Source organism: Notothenia rossii, assembly GCF_949606895.1.
Source record: "Notothenia rossii genome assembly, chromosome: 11".
Taxonomy (NCBI): domain Eukaryota; kingdom Metazoa; phylum Chordata; class Actinopteri; order Perciformes; family Nototheniidae; genus Notothenia; species Notothenia rossii.
In genome coordinates, this window is record NC_136910.1 from 40,729,708 (window position 1) to 40,751,745 (window position 22,038).

At 38.2% G+C, this 22,038-nt stretch overlaps 1 protein-coding gene and 1 long non-coding RNA gene across 3 annotated transcripts; one reads left to right on the forward strand and one right to left on the reverse strand.

Moving 5' to 3' along the window:
* Positions 1–3,352: 3,352 nt before the first annotated feature.
* LOC307024124 lies at positions 3,353–15,752 on the forward strand. The gene is made up of 5 exons (XR_013803847.1): positions 3,353–3,540; positions 11,775–11,992; positions 14,574–14,748; positions 15,066–15,134; positions 15,646–15,752. It is a non-coding gene; the product is annotated as an uncharacterized lncRNA (long non-coding RNA).
* On the reverse strand, positions 9,903–20,617 carry oacyl (O-acyltransferase like). Of its 2 annotated transcripts, XM_079657975.1 has the most exons (16): positions 20,614–20,617; positions 19,577–19,696; positions 16,029–16,162; positions 15,863–15,941; positions 15,644–15,776; positions 14,919–15,118; positions 14,519–14,719; positions 13,841–13,943; positions 13,312–13,413; positions 13,013–13,178; positions 12,847–12,926; positions 12,627–12,737; positions 12,385–12,508; positions 11,755–11,941; positions 11,183–11,325; positions 9,903–11,062 (listed from the first exon to the last, which is right to left on the reverse strand). In XM_079657975.1, coding segments are annotated over exons 2-16 (1,869 nt in total). In that variant the 5' UTR covers positions 19,578–19,696; positions 20,614–20,617; the 3' UTR covers positions 9,903–10,957. The 2 variants fall into 2 exon arrangements, with proteins under 2 accessions (XP_079514101.1, XP_079514100.1); XM_079657974.1 differs by lacking the exon at positions 20,614–20,617 and having other exon boundaries at positions 19,577–19,876.
* Positions 20,618–22,038: the final 1,421 nt, after the last annotated feature.

Genomic DNA, 22,038 nt, shown 5'->3' on the forward strand with positions numbered 1-22,038 from the left:
AAAACCAAGACTGTCCAGTATCATAGATCCATCTCACTTCAGGGTGATAGCAGCACATCCCATCTAGTCACTCAGAAAAAATCAGGACATTCTGATGTAGAGTTTCAAAATAAAAGACCTTTGAAATCTCTATTGTATGAGCTATCATCCCTGTTTTTAGATGAGAATAAAACAAAAACTGTCCAGTATCATAGATCCATCTCACTCCAGGGTGATAGCAGGACACCCCATCTAGTCACTCAGAAGAAATCAGGACATTCTGATGTACAGTTTCAAAATAAAAGACCTTTGAAGTCTCATATATGAGCTATCAGGTCTTTTATTTTGAAACTGTACATCAGAATGTCCTGATCCTTTCTGAGTGACTACATGGGGTGTCCTGCTATCACCCTGGAGTGAGATGGATCTATGATACTGGACAGTTTTTGTTTTATTCTCATCTAAACACAGAGGGAGGATTTTTTTTTTTTTTTTTACTCTACCGTAATGCATAGGATATTCGCGCACCGCAATATCACGTGAGGGCTGGCTTCACTAGATTTTTCCGAGTGGAGGCTGGCTTGACCGCAGTCTAAAACTAGAGAGAGAATCGCTGTCAAGGGGGCTACAACTACAACAAGATGAACATATTTGACCGTGATTTAATTGTAATACACGTTTCAAAATGATGCCGAAGTAACAACATACTGATACCGGATAGTAAAAACCATGAATTAAGGCTTTGACAAGTCTGCAGGCAGACGGCAGGCGAAAAACCTTTTAAAATGCGTGTTTTCTAATGGAGATTTGGCTAAGCTAACGTTGTAAATGCTCCGACCGTCCACACTCACAACAACGGCCTATACAGACATAAATAAACCAGCGACTGTATTCGCCATGACACAGACAGTATGTGGTTTGTACTTGTTTAACTTTTGTCTAGTTTCTGAACAGATATGAAGAGCTGTGAGCTCTGAGTGCTAAGAGCAACGGCTGTGTTGTTTTTCTGGGGAGCTCATTGAAGATGACGTTACGGCTCCGCCTACACTGCGTTACTATAGATACTACCCCAGTTCCTCACGCGTCTAAAAACAACTCACGTCAACGCACGTAAGCAACGTGGGCGCCAACAGGAGCGCTCTCGTGACCAAAATATTTGACGGCGCTGATTGGCTGAAATTATGTTTCGGCGGCACAGTTTACTATTGAGACTTTTGCAACGTGCTGGTTGCTGCTGTTTGGCTCGGGGGCAGCGCCCCGTAATGATAAACTAATTGCCAAGGGCAAGGCCAGGCAGGAAACATGTGACTTATCAGTAACTTTAGACATCGTAACACAATTTTAAACAAGATTTTATTGTAGATTATACATTTTACTGATACCAATTGTATGATATTTACCTTGTTCATTAAAAATCAAAAATATAAAATATATATATTTTTGAAATATATATTTAAATTTTTTTTATTTTTTTATTTAATTTTTATTTTTTTAAAAATTTTTTGTATGTGGGAAGAGGTGGGGCGGCGCCCCTAGCGCCCCTATGGGCCGGCCGCCACTGCCAGTAGGCTATTTAATGTAATGGCTTGCTTCAACCACTTTATAACTAAAGTTAAATCCATTGACTAAACTCTGTGGGTTGATCACACTTTAGTTGATTAGGTTTTGAGTAATCTTTTATATTTTGTATACATTTGTGGGGAATAATAGCTCTCAATGACCACCAACTGCTTTACTGCAGCTGTATATTGAACGAACTTTGAAAAAGTAGCAGGCTGTTCAAGAGCTTGGTTACACTTGAACATGTGGCATATAATTATTGCCTACATTTGCATACAACTTCGAACATTTACTTTTTGGAGAGTCTGTTTCATTTAATTGTGAGTAATTTTCTGAAAACATATTCATAACATGTTCTCACTTCAAGTAATTTCATCTCATGCTGTTATCCAGCTCTCACAACTGTCGGTGCATTATTGCTGCAACAGAGCTCCTACTGTCTTTGATTTACACCTTGCATATCTCTAACTTATTTTGTTTGGACATTCTTTTTTATTCGCTCCTGTAATTTTCCTGCAGGACCATTACACTTTTCTCTGGTCTGCTTTGGATGCTTAATTAACAGAACATTACACTTGAAATGACCACCTGTGGTTCTTGTGGTGATTTTGCATTTAATAAGCAATAGAGAATATTATTGGACTATTGGTGCATGCTGTGTACACTTCAACATTTTTTGCTTTAACAATTTTGAGTTGATCCTTCTGTATTTCGAGATTAATTGTAATGTAGTAACTTTTGTAGGTTTTCAGGAACAAATAAAAGTAGATTCATGTGATAAAGCATTACAATTAAGCTTTACTGATATTGTGTCACATAAACCGACTAGACATGATTTCAATTTAGTCACCAAGAAGCACTAAAATGTAGCGTGTGTGTGCGTGGGTGCGTGCGTGCGTGTGTGCGTGTGTGTGTGCGTGTGTGTTGCTTCTGAGAAGAAATACATTTGGGGTCTATGCAAACACTTTATTGGTTAAAATGGCATATTAAAAGTTAGGCAAAAAGTGATAAATAAATAAATGTATTGACAAACACAATTGAACTTTCTGTATTCTGTGGCGAGGGGGTCAACAGTGTACATCTTTAAAAACATGTCATTACGGAAAATAAAGAATGTATATGAGCGCAACAATAATAACATACTGCTCAGTATTTCTTTAAGCATAAGCTTACTTTATTTCTCCAAAACAGTATTATTACAATTTTGAAAGCGTCTCAGACACGATACACCATCTTGAGCATGTTGTTATAGGGCTTTGGAATGGACATGGCCTCTTGTAGTCATGGTAACAGAAGTGTCGTCTTACCAAAGCAAGATATATTTTTACACCATGTTGTTGCACAGTCTGCCTCGCCCTAGCGTCTGCCCTCCTTCCCTAAACTCATTGGGACAGGACCAGATGGGCAATGTGCTGCACATGTAAGAAGTGTGCGTCACGACTACGTTTTGTTGGTTTGGGAGCGTGAGAGAGTCAGCTGAAGCATGCTTTTCCAGAACTCATAAAGGCAGGAGCAAATAGTTGACATGAGATCACTATATCAAAGAAATACCTAGCCATATTTTTGATTTCATCTTACACCACTGGACACATGGTCTTGCCTACAATATAAAATTAAGCATGATTTTATTTGAAACTTTGGATACTGAAATTGGAAACTAATTACAGATTAAACATTTGGAAATTGTGTTGTCTTTTTATCTCATATCGTGCTGATTTGACAACATTACTCAAGTGACAATCTATATATGTGAGCTTGTATGTATTTGTATAAAATCTTTATGTGACTTTCCATTTTAGGAGGAGGAATGGCTTGGTAAACAAATAGCTGGACGCTATCGTGAGCACCAGGTGACCAAGGAACAGGTTCAGCTCTTCCACATACAGCAAGCGCAAGGAAGATAGCTGTAGGACCTCCTTTTGCTGGACTACATGAGTTCCAATGTGTTCCAGTACGGAAACAACATGATGCCTTTTCATGGGAGGCTGACATGAAAGCTTGGTTAGTATCCTTAGCTCCTGCTTTAAGAATACTGCTGCATTCGTAGTTGGTGAATGCTGTGCGGAAAGATTTAACCTGTTAATCCCCCATTAACCTGTTGAACCCCATCCCCCCCGGGCGAAAAAACGCATCATCTGCAGGAAACAGCATCTGAGGGCATCTTAATATTTAATAAACTATTAATGTTTTATATCCTTTAACGGGAAGAAACTTAGCTAACAGATCTTTTTTTTTTTTTACAAAAGAAACCCACAAAGCTAGCGCTCAACCTCTGAATTAGCCACGAGCGAAAAAATGCTAACGGCGTTTTGCACAGAAACTCACTCATAACACCCTTATTACTTATTGTAGCTGCACACCCAACCCATCGATTAGCATCGCGAGAAGACACAGAGACGATAGGTACATACAGTTGCAAGAAAAAGTATGTGAACCCTTTGGAATTACCTGGATTTCTACATAAGTTGGTCATAAAATGTGTTCTGATCTGAACGTTTGAATTTTGCAAAAGAGCACCTGGATGTTCCAGCACTACTGGCAAAATATTCTGTGGACAGATGAAACCAAAGTTGAGTTGTTTGGAAGGAACACACAACGCTATGTGTGGAGAAAAAAAGGCACAGCACACCAACATCAAAACCTCATCCCAACTGTGAAGTATGGTGGAGGGAGCATCATGGTTTGGGGCTGCTTTGCTGCCTCAGGGCCTGGACAGATTGCCATCATCGACGGAAAAATGAATTCTCAAGTTTATCAAGACATTTTGCTGGAGAACTTAAGGCCATCTGTCCACCAATTGAAGCTCAACAGAAGATGGATGATGCAACAGGACAACGACCCAAAGCCAGAAGTAAATCAACAACAGAATGGCTTCAACAGAAGAAAATCCGCCTTCTGGAGTGGCCCAGTCAGAGTCCTGACCTCAACCCAATTGAGATGCTGTGGCATGACCTCAAGAGAGCGATTCACACCAGACATCCCAAGAATATTGCTGAACTGAAACAGTTTTGTAAAGAGGAATGGTCCAAAATTCCTCCTGACCGTTGTGCAGGTCTGATATGCAACTATAGGAAACGTTTGGTTGAGGTTATTGCTGCCAAAGGAGGGTCAACCAGTTATTAAATCCAAGGGTTCACATACTTTTCCCACCCTGCACTGTGAATGTTTACATGGTGTGTTAAATAAAAACATAAAGACATATAATTGTTTGTGTGGTTTTAGCTTAAGCAGACTGTGTTTGTCTATTGTTGTGACTTAGATGAAGATCAGAACACATTTTATGACCAATTTATGCAGAAATCCAGGTAGTTCCAAAGGGTTCACATACTTTTTCTTACAACTGTACATCACTCTATGGTGAGAACTCGCAACTTTATAAACAAAAACAGACATCAAAACACATGGCGCTAGGTAGCTAAAATGGCAAAATGGCTTACCTTTGTCGTTGTCTGGCCAAAAGAGGTCCTCAATGGCATTAAAACGATAAAAACGCTGGTGAAGGTTAATCCATAGGTTAACCTGTTAGACCCCAAGCCTGTTTTTCAGGTCTCCGGCTCGAAAATGACATTTCCAGAACAAATTACCACAACTACACTTCTAAAAGGGGAACATTAATAATCTTTTTTCTCAAAGTAATGATAAACCTGTGAGTTGGATGTAGAAGAGTCAGAATCAATATAAATGTTTTTTATTTTAAAGAAAATTCTGATTGAACATAGTAAAAAACTTTAAATTATAGTGTCCGTCCAAAAAGTATTTTTTACTTATAGTGAAAACTACCCTTGGATGATGGTAAGGTAGACTAAAAGCTTTAGGAATCCAAAGTACAACATTTAATAACTACCCTGTATCAAGATTGAGGCAAAACAAGTGAAATATTACCTTTTTAGAGAGGTTTAGCAAAAAGAAGACTGACCTTTGGGCACATTTTGGCACATTTGGATACCATCAGTGCCATTTGACCTTTTTCAGGTACCATACTGTAAAAATAATTGTATTATCACTATAGGTAATCATTCCATCTAAATATAAGTTTTTATAAAAAAATTAATCATTTAAAAACATTTTTAAATTACATTTCTTTTTTTGTGTGTGTCTTTTTTTGTGTGTGTCTGTGTGTGGACTTTGCCACAGTCCTTACATGTTTATCACCCGACTAACACTTCTAGGAAGGTTTACTTACACAATAAAAATTAGGAAACATAGGATAAATTTGTCTCCAACAGGAGCAGATTTATTTAAAAAATAAAACACTAAAAAACTACACTAAAACCGAAATAACAACACAAGCATTTTTTTTGTAAACACTGGCAAAAAAGAAAAAATGTACACAACCTGAATGTCTTTAGTGTTTTTGAAATGAGGCACCAGGCACTTAGTGCAGTAGATAGGTCTTCACCGTTTTGTTGCCAGCACCAGAGCACCTCCTGAGCGCGGTGGCATCTTCCCCATAATACTTGGGAATGCATACGAGTGATGATGAGTGGGGGGGGGGGGGGGGAGTGGTGGTGGTACTGCAGGGACTTCACCCCTCATGTCTGCAGCAAGCTGCTCCCTGAAGGACTTCTGGGTGTGTGGCTTCGTCCTGCCGGGGTCACCCCTCACCTTGTGCAGCTCCTTGTGGAGTAGGAAGCTGTTCACCACTGCTATGTGAAGAAAATGGTAAAAAAATGTCTTGTACCATTTCATGGTTTTGTGGTGAACGCTGTAGTACCCAATCAAAGCATCGGACACATCGCAGCCCATGCTTTTGTCACCACAGCGTCAGGAACGGTAACAATCTTAGTCTGCCACACACCAGCCCGTTTCACTTTCCTCCAAACAGTCGGTCCACTGAATCAGAAGATGCAGAGGGAGGCTGAGTTAGTACTGGTGCAGACGTCCGGCGGTATACAGTAGCTTGGATGTTGATGGCTCTGGGGCAACTGTATGCTGATCTGATGGGGCGGGCTTAAAGAGCAACTTGCAGGTTTTTTTTTTTACTACATTTATGCTCAACCTTGCCTGAAAATTACAATTACAAATTTTAATGTAGGATTTGATATGTTTTACAAGACATAAGGGCAGGAATTCGGAGGAAAAGGAGCCGTTTTGAGCTCTGCTACTAAAAACAGTTTTTTTAACGTCATACGTCAAACGCGTCATATTGCGTCACATGGAGGAGCAACTTTCTCGGACTCGTTCTCTGCCCAATCCGCGGTAGTAGTTTGTAGTTGGTTTGAGCGGTTGTGATTTAGTGAGCTAGTATTTTTTCGGTAATTTTATATTGCATTTCACCATTTGTAATCATGGTGAGCTGGAGTTTGTGCAGGTTGCACAAACTCCAGCCTGTCAGGACATCGAGTCCACAGTTTCACAGGAAAAGGACCGGAGCTAGCTTTCGTTCCTGGGTGCATTGTGCATCCACCTCCCTGCAGCACATACTCTCCACAGCTTTAGCAGAAAACCGTATTACATCTTTCTCCCCCCTTCACTGCTCTCTCTCTCTCCCCTCCGGTACACGGCACCGTAAGACGTAGTGTGGAGTTGCATTAGGTAACGCTGTGGTGGCTGTACTGCTCCAGCCGTCTACTTTGTGTCTGTTTGTTTCCCTCTGTCTGTGTTGTTTGTGTGGGCCAACCCAGTTTCATGGCATTTCGTGTTCACCAACACAATTTAAAATCTATTGATTCGTGTTCACCAACACGATTTTCCCCTTTTTTTCGTGTTGCACAGCACGATTTTAAAAGCAATGTATTTCTACTGGTAATGTGTTTCGTGCCTGCAGCACGTCTTTTTCTCCGGTCGGGTCGTGGAAGACCGGAAGCTGTGTGGTTCATAAAAACATGTTCTTACCCAATATCAAGCCACAATTATTGCTTTTATTTTAAATCGTATAATTTCGGACTTTTGTTTCCGTCTGTGAGGAAAATAAATGGGGCTCAGAGCCTCAGAACACTGAAATCTGTATTTTTTAAATCTTTTTTCCCTTCTAATTTGTTATTCTTTTCAAAATAACACACTGTTATTTACTCACCAATAACACACAATTATCCTTGCTTTTATTTATTGGTTTGATTCCATAATCTTGGGCTTTGTTGGCATCCTTCAGGAACTGAATTTCAAAATAAAAATAACCGGAAACAGACGTAGGCATTTCGAGCGATTACCCAAGATCCTCAGCTATGGTTTAAGCTCGCTATTTGGATGTTTTAGCCGCAATGCATGCTGGGATTTGGTGTTTATATGATATGAAATCCGGAAAACATTTTAAAAGAATAAAATAATTCTTAATTCCGAGTGTTCTTGCTTTACTCTTTGAAAGTCATCACATAACGGCATTGTAATACACGGTTCGGCTGCATTACATATTACAGATCTGCCGTAGTTCTTTATTTATAGAGCCCTGATGAGAAGACCTTTGGAAAAACTGGAAGAAATGCCGCCGAAACTGAATACTGGACGTGGATCATAAATATATCAACAATTAAACAACATCTTCAATTTCTCTTCACACAATACGTCTCCTTGCAGTATCAACCTTAATTCGGCTGACTTTTATATTTGATCTAATTCGTAGATAGGTTATATTTACACCATAACGGTGCACAGCTGATATAAAAGGACTTTGATTTTCTTTGAATATAAGAATGTAAATACTGAGTCTGAAATAGTATAGCAATATGCTATAAAATTATGTGAAAACATGAATAAAACTACACATCTTCAGATGTTGTACATACTAAGTGTCCTACACTAATAATACAAAGTTATTATAGCTGTGTGTACCTTGTGTGCACCGCCTAGTGGTTAAAGCACGTTATTGAATTATTGTTTTTATGTTATATTTGATTAAAAAAATATTAAGAGTACATACTTTCATAGGGGGAAAGTAGAAGGTCTGTGATAGAAATATAGAATATAAAAAATCAAGAAGATACTGAAAGTGATCTCTACAATAAAACAGTTTAGAGCAGGATGTACAAAGATATTAATAGGAGGAGGTGCAAAACAGAAAAACGAATTAACCTTTATTTAAACATTAAATAATACTTTAGATTATTAGATTATTAGCTGCTCTGTTCTCCACTGGTTCTCCACACACCAAAGCTCCATTTCTCTGCGATGGCCGTTATTTTTTCTAATCCTTGGCTGCTCCTGGTCTCTTGGATGCATAGCAGACTCATAATTATAATCATATGCATTCGAATATATATTTTCAACCTCTTTTGTGTCAAAACTAGCATTGTGATCCATGTTTATTCCTACACCGGCCGCTCTCTCCCATGTTACGTCACACGCGGGAGGTCACGTGTGGAGGCTTTTTTATGCGGAAGTGAAAATGTCTTACTAAAACGACGCCAGATGTCACTGTAGTGTATATTTCTGTATATATTTTTGAAAATCTAGTGTATTCATCATTTTCCTACACATTTATTCACTGGTGTCTCTAACCTGCAAGTTGCTCTTTAAGACCAATGTGTCCATGAATATATTTAATTATGGATTGTCTATCCTCCTGATCTAGCCTCGTAACGCGTTGTTTGCACCAGATTGAAGCTTTTGACTTTAAAATGCAAAATGTAGGTTACATTTTGGGTAATTATTTCTGTGACTTGCCATTTTGCTTGTGTGATTATGGAATTAATTGAGAGTTTTTCAAAGTTCACCCGTTGAACACTCAGTATTCAGATTGAGTTGATTTTGTTGGCTATTTCCAAATGTTAGCATTTTATAATCGGGATAATTTTCCTTCAGATTAGTGGCCCATTTGGACGGTAATAACAAATAAGGTTAGCCTAAAAATTAGTGGTCTGTTAATTTGCGCCATGCAACATGGTTGGTCTTGAATGTCCACCACTCGCTGCAGCTAGCAGGATTTATGAGCCGGATGTATGAATGTTTGCCATATAGGCGGCCGATGAGGCTCAGGATGGAGAAGGCTAATATTTGAATAATACTTGTTTTAAACACCACACACGACCTTATTATGTTTACAACAGCAATTATATGCATCTACTGACCAACAATAACGCACAGCACAGGAGCACAGGAGGGGGGGCTGGATGTTTATAGCTGCTAATGGATTTTTACATGGAAAAACAATAACACAGCCACGGAAAAACAAGATTCAACAATGCCAGGATCATATTCTACCAATAAATAATTTAACATAATGCTTTCAGATATTTCATCCAAAAAATAAACAAGAAGCGGTCCTTACAAAAGACATGAGAAAACATTTGAAAAGACATTCAAACATATAAATACAAATTAAATAAAGTAAATATATCAAAGGGCCATGGCTTTATGTGTAAATCACCTCCCACAAAAAGTTGTTGGAAACACACACACTACAAAGGGTCACAATGATACAATACACACACATTATGAAAGGTTTTATTTACCTTAAGAGCACAACATCAGATAATGAGGACACAAAACCATCAATGATGTGATGTGAACAATATATTCAAGGTTAAATACATTTACATATGGAGTTACACAATATAGAACTTACAGTATATGAAATCAACACTTATAACAGCCATGCTCAGTATTTCCTGTAATGTAGCCAGAAAATGTCTGATATGAGATCACTATATTAAAAATAAATAAATAGGTAGCCATGTTTGGATCTTATCATACACTTAACGCAGGGTCTTGCCTAAAATTGAACTAAAACACCATTTCATTAAGAACATTAAATGCTGAAACTGTCATCATTGGACTAAGATTCTCAGAGAAATAGTGTTGTTTAAAAAATAAAAATAAACTTCTGATTTTATAACATAGCTCCTGTGAAAATCTCCACATGAGGAGTTAAGTTTCTGAGTGAGCAGCAGGGATCAACAGTGGCAAAGGATCAAGGTATTACTTTGAGGCTGTTCAGAAAGCGTTACTCATCTTAATGCAATGTAACACAGAGCACATACCAAGCATATTGCAAGTGCTACGATGGAAATGTAGCTTGCCATTTATGCGTCATAAGTAACTGAAAACCTTTGTTATGATCTCACCAGCTGAGTCAGTGTCACTTTCTAAGTCACTGCCATGGAAAGTGCAATGTCCAAGTCCAGTTTCAGAGGGGGTCGAATGGCCGGGGGAATATGATGAACTTTGCGTCACACAAGCCTTTTCTTGGCACGAGAGCTACACTTAAAGTATGTTTCCGTAGTCCACGCCCTCTCCTCTTTTAATAGCTTCAATATAGAATGTACACTATGTGGAAACGCCGTAAATAATAGCATAATTGCCACTATCCTAAATAGTAACCTTTTTTTTCTTAAAGACCAATTGAATTAATACTTTTGAGTTACAATTTTGTGTGATCTTTCTACAAAAAGTTACTTGATCAAGAAACTAAAATAACTTACAAGGCACAACAAACGAACACATAAGATTAGGGGTGTTAGCTGGATAGAGTGTTTTGTGTTCTTTATGTACCTCTCCATTTTAGGAGGAGGTATGGCTTCTCAACCAGCAGGGTAAACACATAGCTGAACACCAGCGTGAGCACCAGGTGTCCAAAGAACAGGTACATCTAAAGAAGATGGGAGAAATGTAGTACATTAACTTAGAAAAGGATACGAAAATACCAATATAAAAAGGTATAATCTTAAAAGGTCGCTTCGTGAAACTCAATAAAAAGGTGCTGACTTACAAAGTTTATGTCTGTGTAGTGGATTGGGGTCTCTTGCAGGCCAATGTAAAGGATTATGAAGATGGGATGTGTCAGATAGCAGGCAAAACTAAGGTTGGAAAGAGGAACCCAGAAACCCAGGGACAAGAGGCTTTTGATCAAACCTGGAGAGAGCAGGAAATAAAGAAAAAGGGAGCATTGTTTTTACATTTTTGATTAGGTCATTTATTTGGGACTTCATTTGCATGATGCAAAGGCACATATCCCCAAAATCTAAAATCCATGTTTTCCTTTTCTTATAGTTCTGTTATTTATCATCGTCTTTTAAATAGAATGGACCCAAATGTTGTTTGGAGCATGACCAGCCAAGTAGGAAAAACGTACCAGTTCATTATAGGACCATTTTTTCTGCTTTAATAACAATTGCCAAAAATAGAGCAGTATACAGTATGTTTCTCATATTGCCATTGATACTATACTTTTGAAGAATGACATTATGAAGCAAGATACTGTCATATGTATAGTGTATTCAATCATTTGTTAAGATGCATATTTAAAATACAAATGTATTAAAATGAGTGCCCTTTGTTTACCTCCATACCCATCCTCACAGGTCAGTATGATCCAGGTCACAGCCAGAGCCCAGAGCGGCCTGTGCAGACCCTGGTAGAGGGCGTGGGGCACAGAGGGCGAGGCTGGGGTCTCCTTGAGGACGTAAGACAATCCAATCACCGCAGCCATGACTGACATACAGAAGATCCAACCAAGTGCTGCCTGCCACTGAAAAGACACAACATAAAGACACGATAAGGAGATGAGTGTGATGTGCATGTGAGTTAACCCTTACCCTCCCACTTAGTCCCAGATAATTAACTAACCCTGAGAGGATAATTAACATTCTATGGCCATCTACTACAAGTCATGTCTAGTGTTCTGAACGTGAGTGTGAACCACTCGGCCTTCTGGCAAGCAGAGCCCACTATCAGGGTCATATCTTGAAACGGCTGTGGTCAAAGCCCGAGCACAAAGAAAGGGCAAGCTGTCACATGCAAGGAGAATATTAGGGGGATGAGAGGAGTAGATAAGCAATTTAAAACAAATAACTAAAGGGCCAAGTAATTAGTTCCCTATCACTATGTCTCTTTGGCCTGATAACCTCTCAAAATACTTTAAAATGTGTTCATTTCTTAATGAAAATAAGCTGTCTGGCAGGGTGTTCTCACCTTATGTTTTAACAGTGGGTCTTTCTTTGTTGTCAAATATATTCCAGCCAAGATCCCTATTAAAAATGGCCCATACCTTGTGTACGGTTTGACATAGTAATATAAGACGTAATACTCAGACGTCCTGCAAAATAGACAAAGAAACATTGTAGAGAATTAACACAATTTTAAAGAATGTACTTTATCCGCTGGTTAGCCTCCACTTGTATAACTGTTTGCGTATCACCATCACTAGATCTTACAGGGTAGATGGCTGAAAGACAGGCAGATGCATGAGTGCAGTTACAACAGCTCCGGCCACAGTGGTCATCAGCAGAAGACCTCCAGCAACAACTATAAACACACCTCTGTTTCTGATCAACAAAAGACAGGATAGAGGAATAAGATTACAGGAGTAGTGCTGTTATAAGTCAGCCATGATTCAAAAGGGGAGTTTGCCAAAAGTAGAAATCAAGGACATACAGTCTGTAAACATAGACCAACAGAGGAGTGGTGGCATAACACTGGAAGTCCAGAGACAGGTACCATGACCAAGGGATACACTGAGGAGAGATGAGGAAATCAGATAAAAAAAAACAGGTAAGTATATAAACATTTCAGAATAGGAAATAATCTATTTACTACTTACTATTTCGTGGACTGGAAGAAGATTGCTTATCAAAAATAAGTTAGCCCACCAGTATGTCTTACAATCCATCAGTGTATCTATAAATGGGAACCAGTAGGGTCCCCACTGGATCAGTGAGATGAGGCCAATCGTTAGACACATAACAAACATATGCAGTGGTTGAATCCTGTAGAAAAGACAAAGAGCTTTCACACTTATGTAACTTCTCATATACAAAGAAGAGCTTTCAAATCTGTTTAGAAGTAAAGAATGACACATAGATAATCATAACTTTTGGTGATATGATCAACATGTAGTACCTTGTAATCCTCCTGAGGAGGTAGTTAGCCACCAAACTCGGACTCAAATTGTCATCAGCCTTGTTTATGGAGCCCAGCAGAGACCTCGCACTAAGCAGACCCCTACAACACAAAAGCTGCTTTAGAAACGGCTAAAAACTGATAAGTTAAATGGACAGTTCACTGCAAAACTAAAATTAATATTTAACTCTCTAACAGTACTTGCAGTGCTATTTATCAATCTATATTGTGTTGATGTAAGTTTCACATTTGAACAATTTAACAGCATGGTGTACTTCCAGATATTATGACCCTGTTTTTCAAGCTAATCCAGAGATCTTGTTTTCAACAGCCTATTGTAGGAATGATTTACTCTCTACAATATCACACAAAGTACTAGAAGTGTCCATCTACTCATGGCAAATCTAAGTTGATAAATGGCACTACATGTAAGACAATAATCGTTGGGTCAACTCCTTCAAAACTCAGTGTTTTATTTGTACAGATAAAGTATGGTTTTAAACAAAATGAAATGTTGTTTCAGTCTTACCCTAGCAGTAAAAAGGTGTCCACAGCTAGAAAAACGGGCCCGCTGATGGTAAGCACATGCAGAGGGTTGCTTTCAACTGTTGTCCTCCAGTTTTTGTAGTTATCTGGAAAAAAGATAATGTTTTTCACAATAATAATATTTAGGTGACTGAATGACTTGTATACTGAATGAGACTGTGACACATGGAGCAGTGTTGGAAGATAAACTCAGACTTGTTGCTTAAGTAAAAGTAGCAAAACTAAATTGTAGAAATACTTTGTTAGATGTAAAAATCCAACTTTCAAAATCCTACTTAAGTAAAATACACAAGAATTGGCTCTAAAATGTACTTAGTGGAAAATGTAAAAGCACCCAATGTGTAATGTTTAATAACTGGATTATGGTAATTGATGTGTTAATCACAACTGTTAAATGTGGAGCTTATTTTAATTGCTTTGTAAACAGCTGCTGTATATCATAGTCCATTTATTAGCATATTAATGTTATTCTAGCTTATTGGTTGAATCTGTAACGTTACTTGTAACTATAACTGACAGATACATTTAGTGGAGTAAAAAGTATAATATTGGTTTTCTAATTAAGTTAAATACAAGTATTATGGAGCATATCATGAAAACACTCAAGTACGAGTAAATGTACTTTGTTACATTCCACCACTGACAGTGAGTCTCGTCGTACCCAGATTGTTTATAACAGGGAACTGAGCAGAGTGTCCACATATGATCCATAACAGGCTGAGAACGCGGATGCCGTTCAGGGAGGAGTAGCCTCCTCCTGGGACGGATGAGGAGGTGCTCAGGACTCCCTGCCTGGTGTTCTGTATGGAGAACGCCTGAAGGCACCGGTACAAAAAGCTTCGGGATGTGATGCTGGTGCTGCCTAGGAAAGACAAATAAATATTTTTTCAGGTAAACAATATTTTTGCAACTATCAGACTGGAATAGTTTTCCTTAATCCCTCAGATCATTTCTCTTCGACACATTTTTTCATGACTTTTTTCCCACTTGGAAATGAGAAGGTCATTCTCAAGGGGTTAATAATTTACATATCATCTGCACATAATACAAAATGTACTTACTACTACTATTTTCCTCCGTGTCATGATTGATATCACTACTGTAGGAGCCATTGGTCTTCATGGTCCCATAAAGGTTGAGGCCTGTGTTTGAACAGGAAGTCTGCGCTGATGGCCTGACCTCTCTGTTTCTTTGCCACTTTATTATAGCCGTTAACAGGGTAGCCGCAAGAGGGATGGCTACCATTACACAACAAACAAACCTGCAGGAGCGAAAAGGTAAGTCTTGAAATCTCACTTAACTTCTGTGGTTCAGTTTATCACACATATAGAAGGGGTGTAAATCACATCACTATTTGGACAACAAAATAATAATTAGCTGATAACATAACATCGGCCCTGATACGATTTTGATAGGATTCCGTTTGGGGGCATGCGATTTATAGGAAACGATATCATGTGCCTATTCAACACTATCAGCTATAATTATATCAACACAAAAGACAACATGACGTTTGTTCTTGACTCCTTCAGACATTACGAAAAAAAAAAAAATTGTGTCAAGGAAATACATATATAAACGGCCAAATTTATCAGATTTATCTATGTTTAAATGCACATGTTTGTTTTCATTATGAGTTTCATATCTTAAAGATGATACACTTGATACACCACTTTACCGAGATAATCGATCGTTGATCATTGAATGATGTTTAGTAATGAATACCCCTGGGAGACAGAAGGGAAGGTTTTTTAAAGAAAAAAAACATGTCCAATAAAATGCTTACAGAGAGATGGCATCTAATGCACCGGGTTCAATCGCGGACAAGCAGTGGGTCATGATCATCTCCTGAGTGGACTGATTGACCAGGATGTGAGGTAAAGGAGGAATGAGGGACGTCTGACCAAACTGAAGACTCCCTGTTTAAAAAAAAAGGGTGAAAAAAATAATGTATTGGAATGACAGAATGCTTTGTCCAGAGAAAACCTATTTTGAAATCACTGACCGTCCAGCACCAGAATTTCCACATCTTCTTCTCCACAGGATTCAGGAACACAAATACCCACAAAGTACTGGACCGTTCCCTATAGTAAAAACAACTCAGTTCAGGATCTATAACAAATGTCAGGATGGTATTTTATCATGTTTTTTTTTACATTGTTTGTTGTTACCTGTTTAAGGAACACCTCACAGTACTTTGCAGAGAAAGAGGGCCCATGTGCAGAGCGACACTGCTGCAGCAGGCCAGGCCGGTTTGCATTGCCTCCTTTCACATTGCTGCCCATCTTTCCAAATGCATCGTACACTGATAAAACATACACAAGCATCACCAAAAAACACAACTTAATACAAAGAAGAAAAACAGCGACCTCCACAGTCCTTTCATGTAAAAAGACGCACTTAATTCATAAAACAAAGCATGTATCATTAATGATTGATTGTTGATGCACATAATTATCAGCTTCCTTGATTCAAGAATAATCATTTTTTGACTCTTCAAAATCCCCTTTAAAGCTCTAACATATTTATATTGCGTATTGCACTTAAATCAAAAACTGTAAATACAAATCATTTAAAAAATGTTTTTGTCCCTTGTTGTCTCAAATGAGTGAAACAGCGCCCCTGTGTATTACAATGGCCAAACATGGCGCCGCTACCCCACCTAAAGACCGGACAGGTGAAGTGTCAAACAAATCGGTCACCAATGCCACTGTAAACTGTAAAACATTGAGTGAGAAGTAGAAAAGCAACTCATAAGCAAACATTTAAACTTGCCATGTTCGCCCATTCAACAAACTAAAATATGTATTCTATATTTATCGAACAATAGCTTGTTTTTCAGTGTTTGTTGATAGCTAGCTGTGTGAGACTTGTTAGCAGTTAGATGACTTCATCGAAATGAATGAAAAGAGGACTGGCATCAAGGTTGAGTCCAATATACTTTATACTAATACATCTATCTGCTACTAGTTTTAATGGTGAGATAATGATATGTAGGCTGCATATCACTACACTGACGCTGTTGTGTAATTATAATGATGTTCTTTAAATGTACCTTGAGGTTGTTTTTTCACCTGTTGCTAGTTGTATTTTGTGAATAGGCCCGAGCAGTGGTTCTGCTTGTTCCAGGGTGTAAAGTAACTAAGTAGATATACTCAAGTACTGTACTTAAGTAACATTTTGAGGGATTTGTACTTCACACGAGTAGGCCTATTTAAATTGTTGGCTACTTTTATTTACCCACTACAATTAAAAGCTAAATCGTGTACTTTTACTCCACTACATTTATTTGATACCTTTAGTTACTTAGCAGATTTAGTTTAATGATGTAAAATATAATCAATTTGCATAATGAGTCTTTTTTACTTTGGGTTTTTAAGTATATTTCGATACTAATACTTGTTTGTACTTTTACTTTAGTACGATTTTGAATGAAGAACTTGTACTTGTTACTGAGTGTTCCTACACTGATACTTCTGCTTTCACTTAATTACAATATCCGAGTTGCCTACTTCTTCCACCTTTACCTAGTTTCTTGTTTTGGTTTAAGATCAATTAAAATAAACCTTAATCAATTCCCGTTGGGAAATTCATACGATTGAAACAGGTAAGATTTCAAGCTGTGTTGTATGATGGGTCATGATAGTAATAATAATAGACTTTATTTTATAATTAAAAAAATGTATAGAAATCAACAACAACAGAATTCTTTTTTTCTTAAACACATACTCTTTCACCATCATCATATTTACAAGTGTCAGTAATCCTTTGAATATCCTTGGCATAGTTGACATAAATAAATAACTGCAAGGCCATGTGTTGGATACATACTGTACATCAACACTTGTGTATTCTCTTTTCTAAGTTTGTAGTATAAATATTCGTAATTACGGTTATTTCAAAGCACATTTTTTCTTTCGGATGTACATATGAGTCAGTTGACTTGTATTTTACTTACTATTCAGTGTGAGAAAAAGTTTTTAGAGAGTACTTGTCCATGGACAAGTGAGTTAGGCAATTTACTTGTCCGAATACATTTTTCACTTGTCCAGAATGGACACAAATTGGGGCCACTGGAATCTTCTTCTTCGCCATCGTATTTTACATTTTCCCACGGTTTTTACGACACCGCTAACGTAAGTGAGCGGTAAGATTTTACTGCATCACACATAGGGTTGGGTATCGTTTGGATTTTAACGATTCCGGTTCTGCTTTTCGATTCTAGTCATTTTCGGTTATCGATTCCAGTTCTTTGAGAGGGTAAAAATAAGTCCCATGACAAACTGGGAGAAAAATATATTTATGAAAACATTAAGTCAAATCTGTATTCCTATTTACGAATCACTTCATACTGTTTAATTTCTTACGGTTACTGAATACAATTATATAAAAATAATCTTTGCATTGTTTAGTTAGTTCTAAGTGGTGCAGTTTGAGAATGTACAATTGGCCCAGTCTCCTCTGATGTTACACTGCAACCTGCCTGTGAGACAGAGTCCAACCACACAGTCTGTGTGTCCAACACATGTCCTGCAACACACATGCTGTAACCTTCCTGTGAGACAGAGTCCAACCACACATGTCCAACACATAGGCCTAATAATAATAATAATAATAATAATACATTATATTTATAGCCTATAGGCCTAGCGCTTTTCTACAACTCAAAGATGCTTGCACGCTTACACATATCCTGCAATACACATGCTGCAGCTGCCCAGCTGCTCACTGTTTGTAAAAGTAAATAAATAGTATTTTCATTTCATTAATGTACTTTCTATACCCTGCTTCATAAACAATACTGACATCCCTGTGCTCCTCCGAGTCTGGGGGTCCGAGGAAGTGAGTACAGCGCGAGGACACAGGGAGGCTGCTTCACTTCATAAAGGAAATGAGGGTCAATATTAAAAACACAGGAGCTAAAACGCTTAATAACCATCATTATGTGTTAGAGAAAGAACATAAGAAAGTTTGAAAAAGATGAGGCTGTTAAACGGGCAGCGGATCTGCTGTGTGTAGAAAGAGAGAGAGAGAGAGAGACGCTGAGCTGCACCGTGCAGCGATCAGCTGATACGGAGCATAGAGAGAGAGAGCTGCGGTCCGCGGGGCTCGGCCTCGCCTCCTGTCCTCACAACTCTTATCAATCCCGGGACCGGACAATTGTTATTTGTTCCTACTCGGAACCAAGTTTTGCTTCCCAACTCTGCCACTGTGCTACACTTCCCGCCCCTCCCCGCCCCGCCTAACTGTTCAGAAAGCGGCGAGATGCATTTCCTTAGGAATCGACAAGCAGAACCGAAACTAACATTTCTAAACGAACAATGGCGGACACGTACAATTTGTGAATGAGTTCTGCCTTTTGTAAACTGAATTTATCAATAATTTGTCAATAAATCAGGGCGAAAAACGTCAGTTGTCCGCCGGACAAGTCAATTGAAAGATCTACTTGTCCAATATTGTAAATAACATGTCCCGGACGGTGGGACGTGTACTTTTTCGTTATGTTGTTGGCTGTTTGATAAAGGTTTTCTGGATGGCTTGTATTTATCGACTCCATGGCTTGAATTAACACTTATTTTCAAAAGTAATGTAGCTGGCCCTGCTCAAAGAAAAGCTGGCCCTTGTGGTTTAAATTCACCAGAACATCCACTGCCTAAGACTCAATGCAAATGTGACTTTACAATTAAACATACAGAAATACAAAGGCAGCAACACTTACTTTGAACAGCATATTCCTTTGGCCTGTCCTGGGTAATTTCCCAGAGAAAAGTGTTTATATCCTCTGTACATTTCTGAGACACAGTCGAGGCCTGCGTATTCTCCAGCGCTTTACTACACCCTGCAAAAAGAAGGAACACCATCCAACTCTGTGCCATTTTTATGACTAAGTGTTTCTTTTTAATGGAGAGGGAGTTTAAATAACATAGGAGGGAAGAAGAAGGAAGCGTGAAATTCATCTTGAATGGGGTAGATGGAAAAACTGCTTTGGTTACTGCAGATGGCAACCTGGTTTTCTACATCAGGTGTGAACAGGATTTGGTTACTTGAGGGTAGGATGCAAACAAAAGATATCCAGGCTGGGATTATGGTCACTGCACAGGATAATTAAAATATAAGCATAAATAATCATTGCTACACTTATACTAAAGTCAGTGCCACGTTGTACCACGACCACCATTCGAACAGCAGATGGGTTTTTTTTGTGTGTGAAATCATTTAAATATTTTTCCTCAAATATTTCGACTTGGTTTGTTTTTACTTTAACAAGCTATCTCAGGTTAGAACATAGTAGGAGCAACAGTGCAGAACAACAACGGCCACTAGAGGGTGAGCTTGTCCTTAAAAAAAACCTTTATAAAGTACCAAGACTTCACCTGGCAACAATGTCATTATATCTCTATTTCTCCAAAGTGTGATTTCAAATGTTGAATATGTTACTTCTTATAGCTCATCATCAAATTGGTGAGGAAGGGAAGTAACAGGTTTTGTGATTTATTTTCAATATTTCAGTCCAGGAAGCATTAGGCATATTAAGAGGGGGGATGGGTGGGTGGGCTGTTAAAAAATACAGACCTGTAAGAGTGGTTCATGGGGTGATCATAGTTGCAGCAAGTGTTACATTCTTCATATCATTTCATGCATTTATCACATCACGACTCGACTACTGCAATATTATCCTCTAGTAGTCTACCGCATACCATCCAACCTCCTCAATAAACTCCAACATATCCAGAACTCTGCTGCCCGCCTCCTCACCCACACCCGCTCCCGAGACCACATCTCTCCCGTCCTCCAGAACCTCCACTGGCTCCCCGTTAGTCAAAGAATCGACTTCAAAGTCCTGCTCATAACGCACAAAGCCCTCAACAATCAGCCCCCCCCCCCCCCAACCTCACAGACCTGCTGCACCACCACACCCCTTTCCACTGCCTCCGCTCATCAGAAGCCAAACTCTTATCCATCCCCACCCGCATCAATCACCGGACCTTGGGGGACAGAGCCTTGTCCGTCGCTGCCCCCTCCCTCTGGAACTGACTCCCACAACCCTTCAGAGACTGCACCGACCTCACTACCTTCAAAAAACTCACAAAAACTCACCTCTTCTATCTGGCTTTTAATGTGTGATTGTTTATGTATTGCTTGATTTTAATTTGACTTTAACTATATTTATTTGTTGTTCTTTTCTTTTCACTATCTCTGTAAAGCGACGTTGAGCACCTGTAGAAGTGCTATTATTATTATTAGAAGCACTGTGACACTGTTGGTTAAAGCACCATAAATTGAGTTCTTGGGGCTTATGGGGGCAAACAAGAAGCTATTACCCAAAACTACCTATATAATCATCTGATAAGATTAATATGGTGAAGGTCAGGGCAAAGCAGTTTTTATTTTTCATTTGTTATTTGTTTCAGTGTAAGTGGCCTGACAAATGTCTAAAAACAGCAGCAGTAAGATACATTCTTTTCAACAATCATTCACAGATTGTTTCTCACATGCAGCGTCACAGCGCCTGACAGTTAGCCTAAGTAGCAGAACTACTATCCAAAAACGTTTGAAAGTGATTGCAACATAGAAAGCAATGGAAAACCATCTTTTGATTATCAAGTCTTGCAGTTATTGTTCATTAAATTGAACTGGTTGTCTTTAATCAATAATTCAGTTTCCCAGTTAACATTGGTAACATAACACCAAAACAAAAACAACTTAAAATGTTGATATTAGTTATGATAGAAATTAGACTGATATTATAAAAAGTCAATAGAATTTAATGTTATTTTTAAAAAACTTAAAGAGATGCCATATACATATATATATATATATATATATATATATATATATATATATATATATATATATATATATATATATATATATATATATATATATATATATATATATATATATATATATAGAGTGGGGAAAAAAAGTATTTAGTCAGCCACCAATTGTGCAAGTTCTCCCACTTAAAAAGATGAGAGAGGCCTGTAATTGTCATCCTACTGTAGGTATACCTCAACTATGAGAGACAAAATGAGAAAAAAAAATCCAGAAAATCAAATTTTTAAGGAATTTATTTGCAAATTATGGTGGAAAATAAGTATTTGGTCAATAACAAAAGTTAATCTCAATACTTTGTTATATACCCTTTGTTGACAATGACAGAGGTCAAACGTTTTCTGT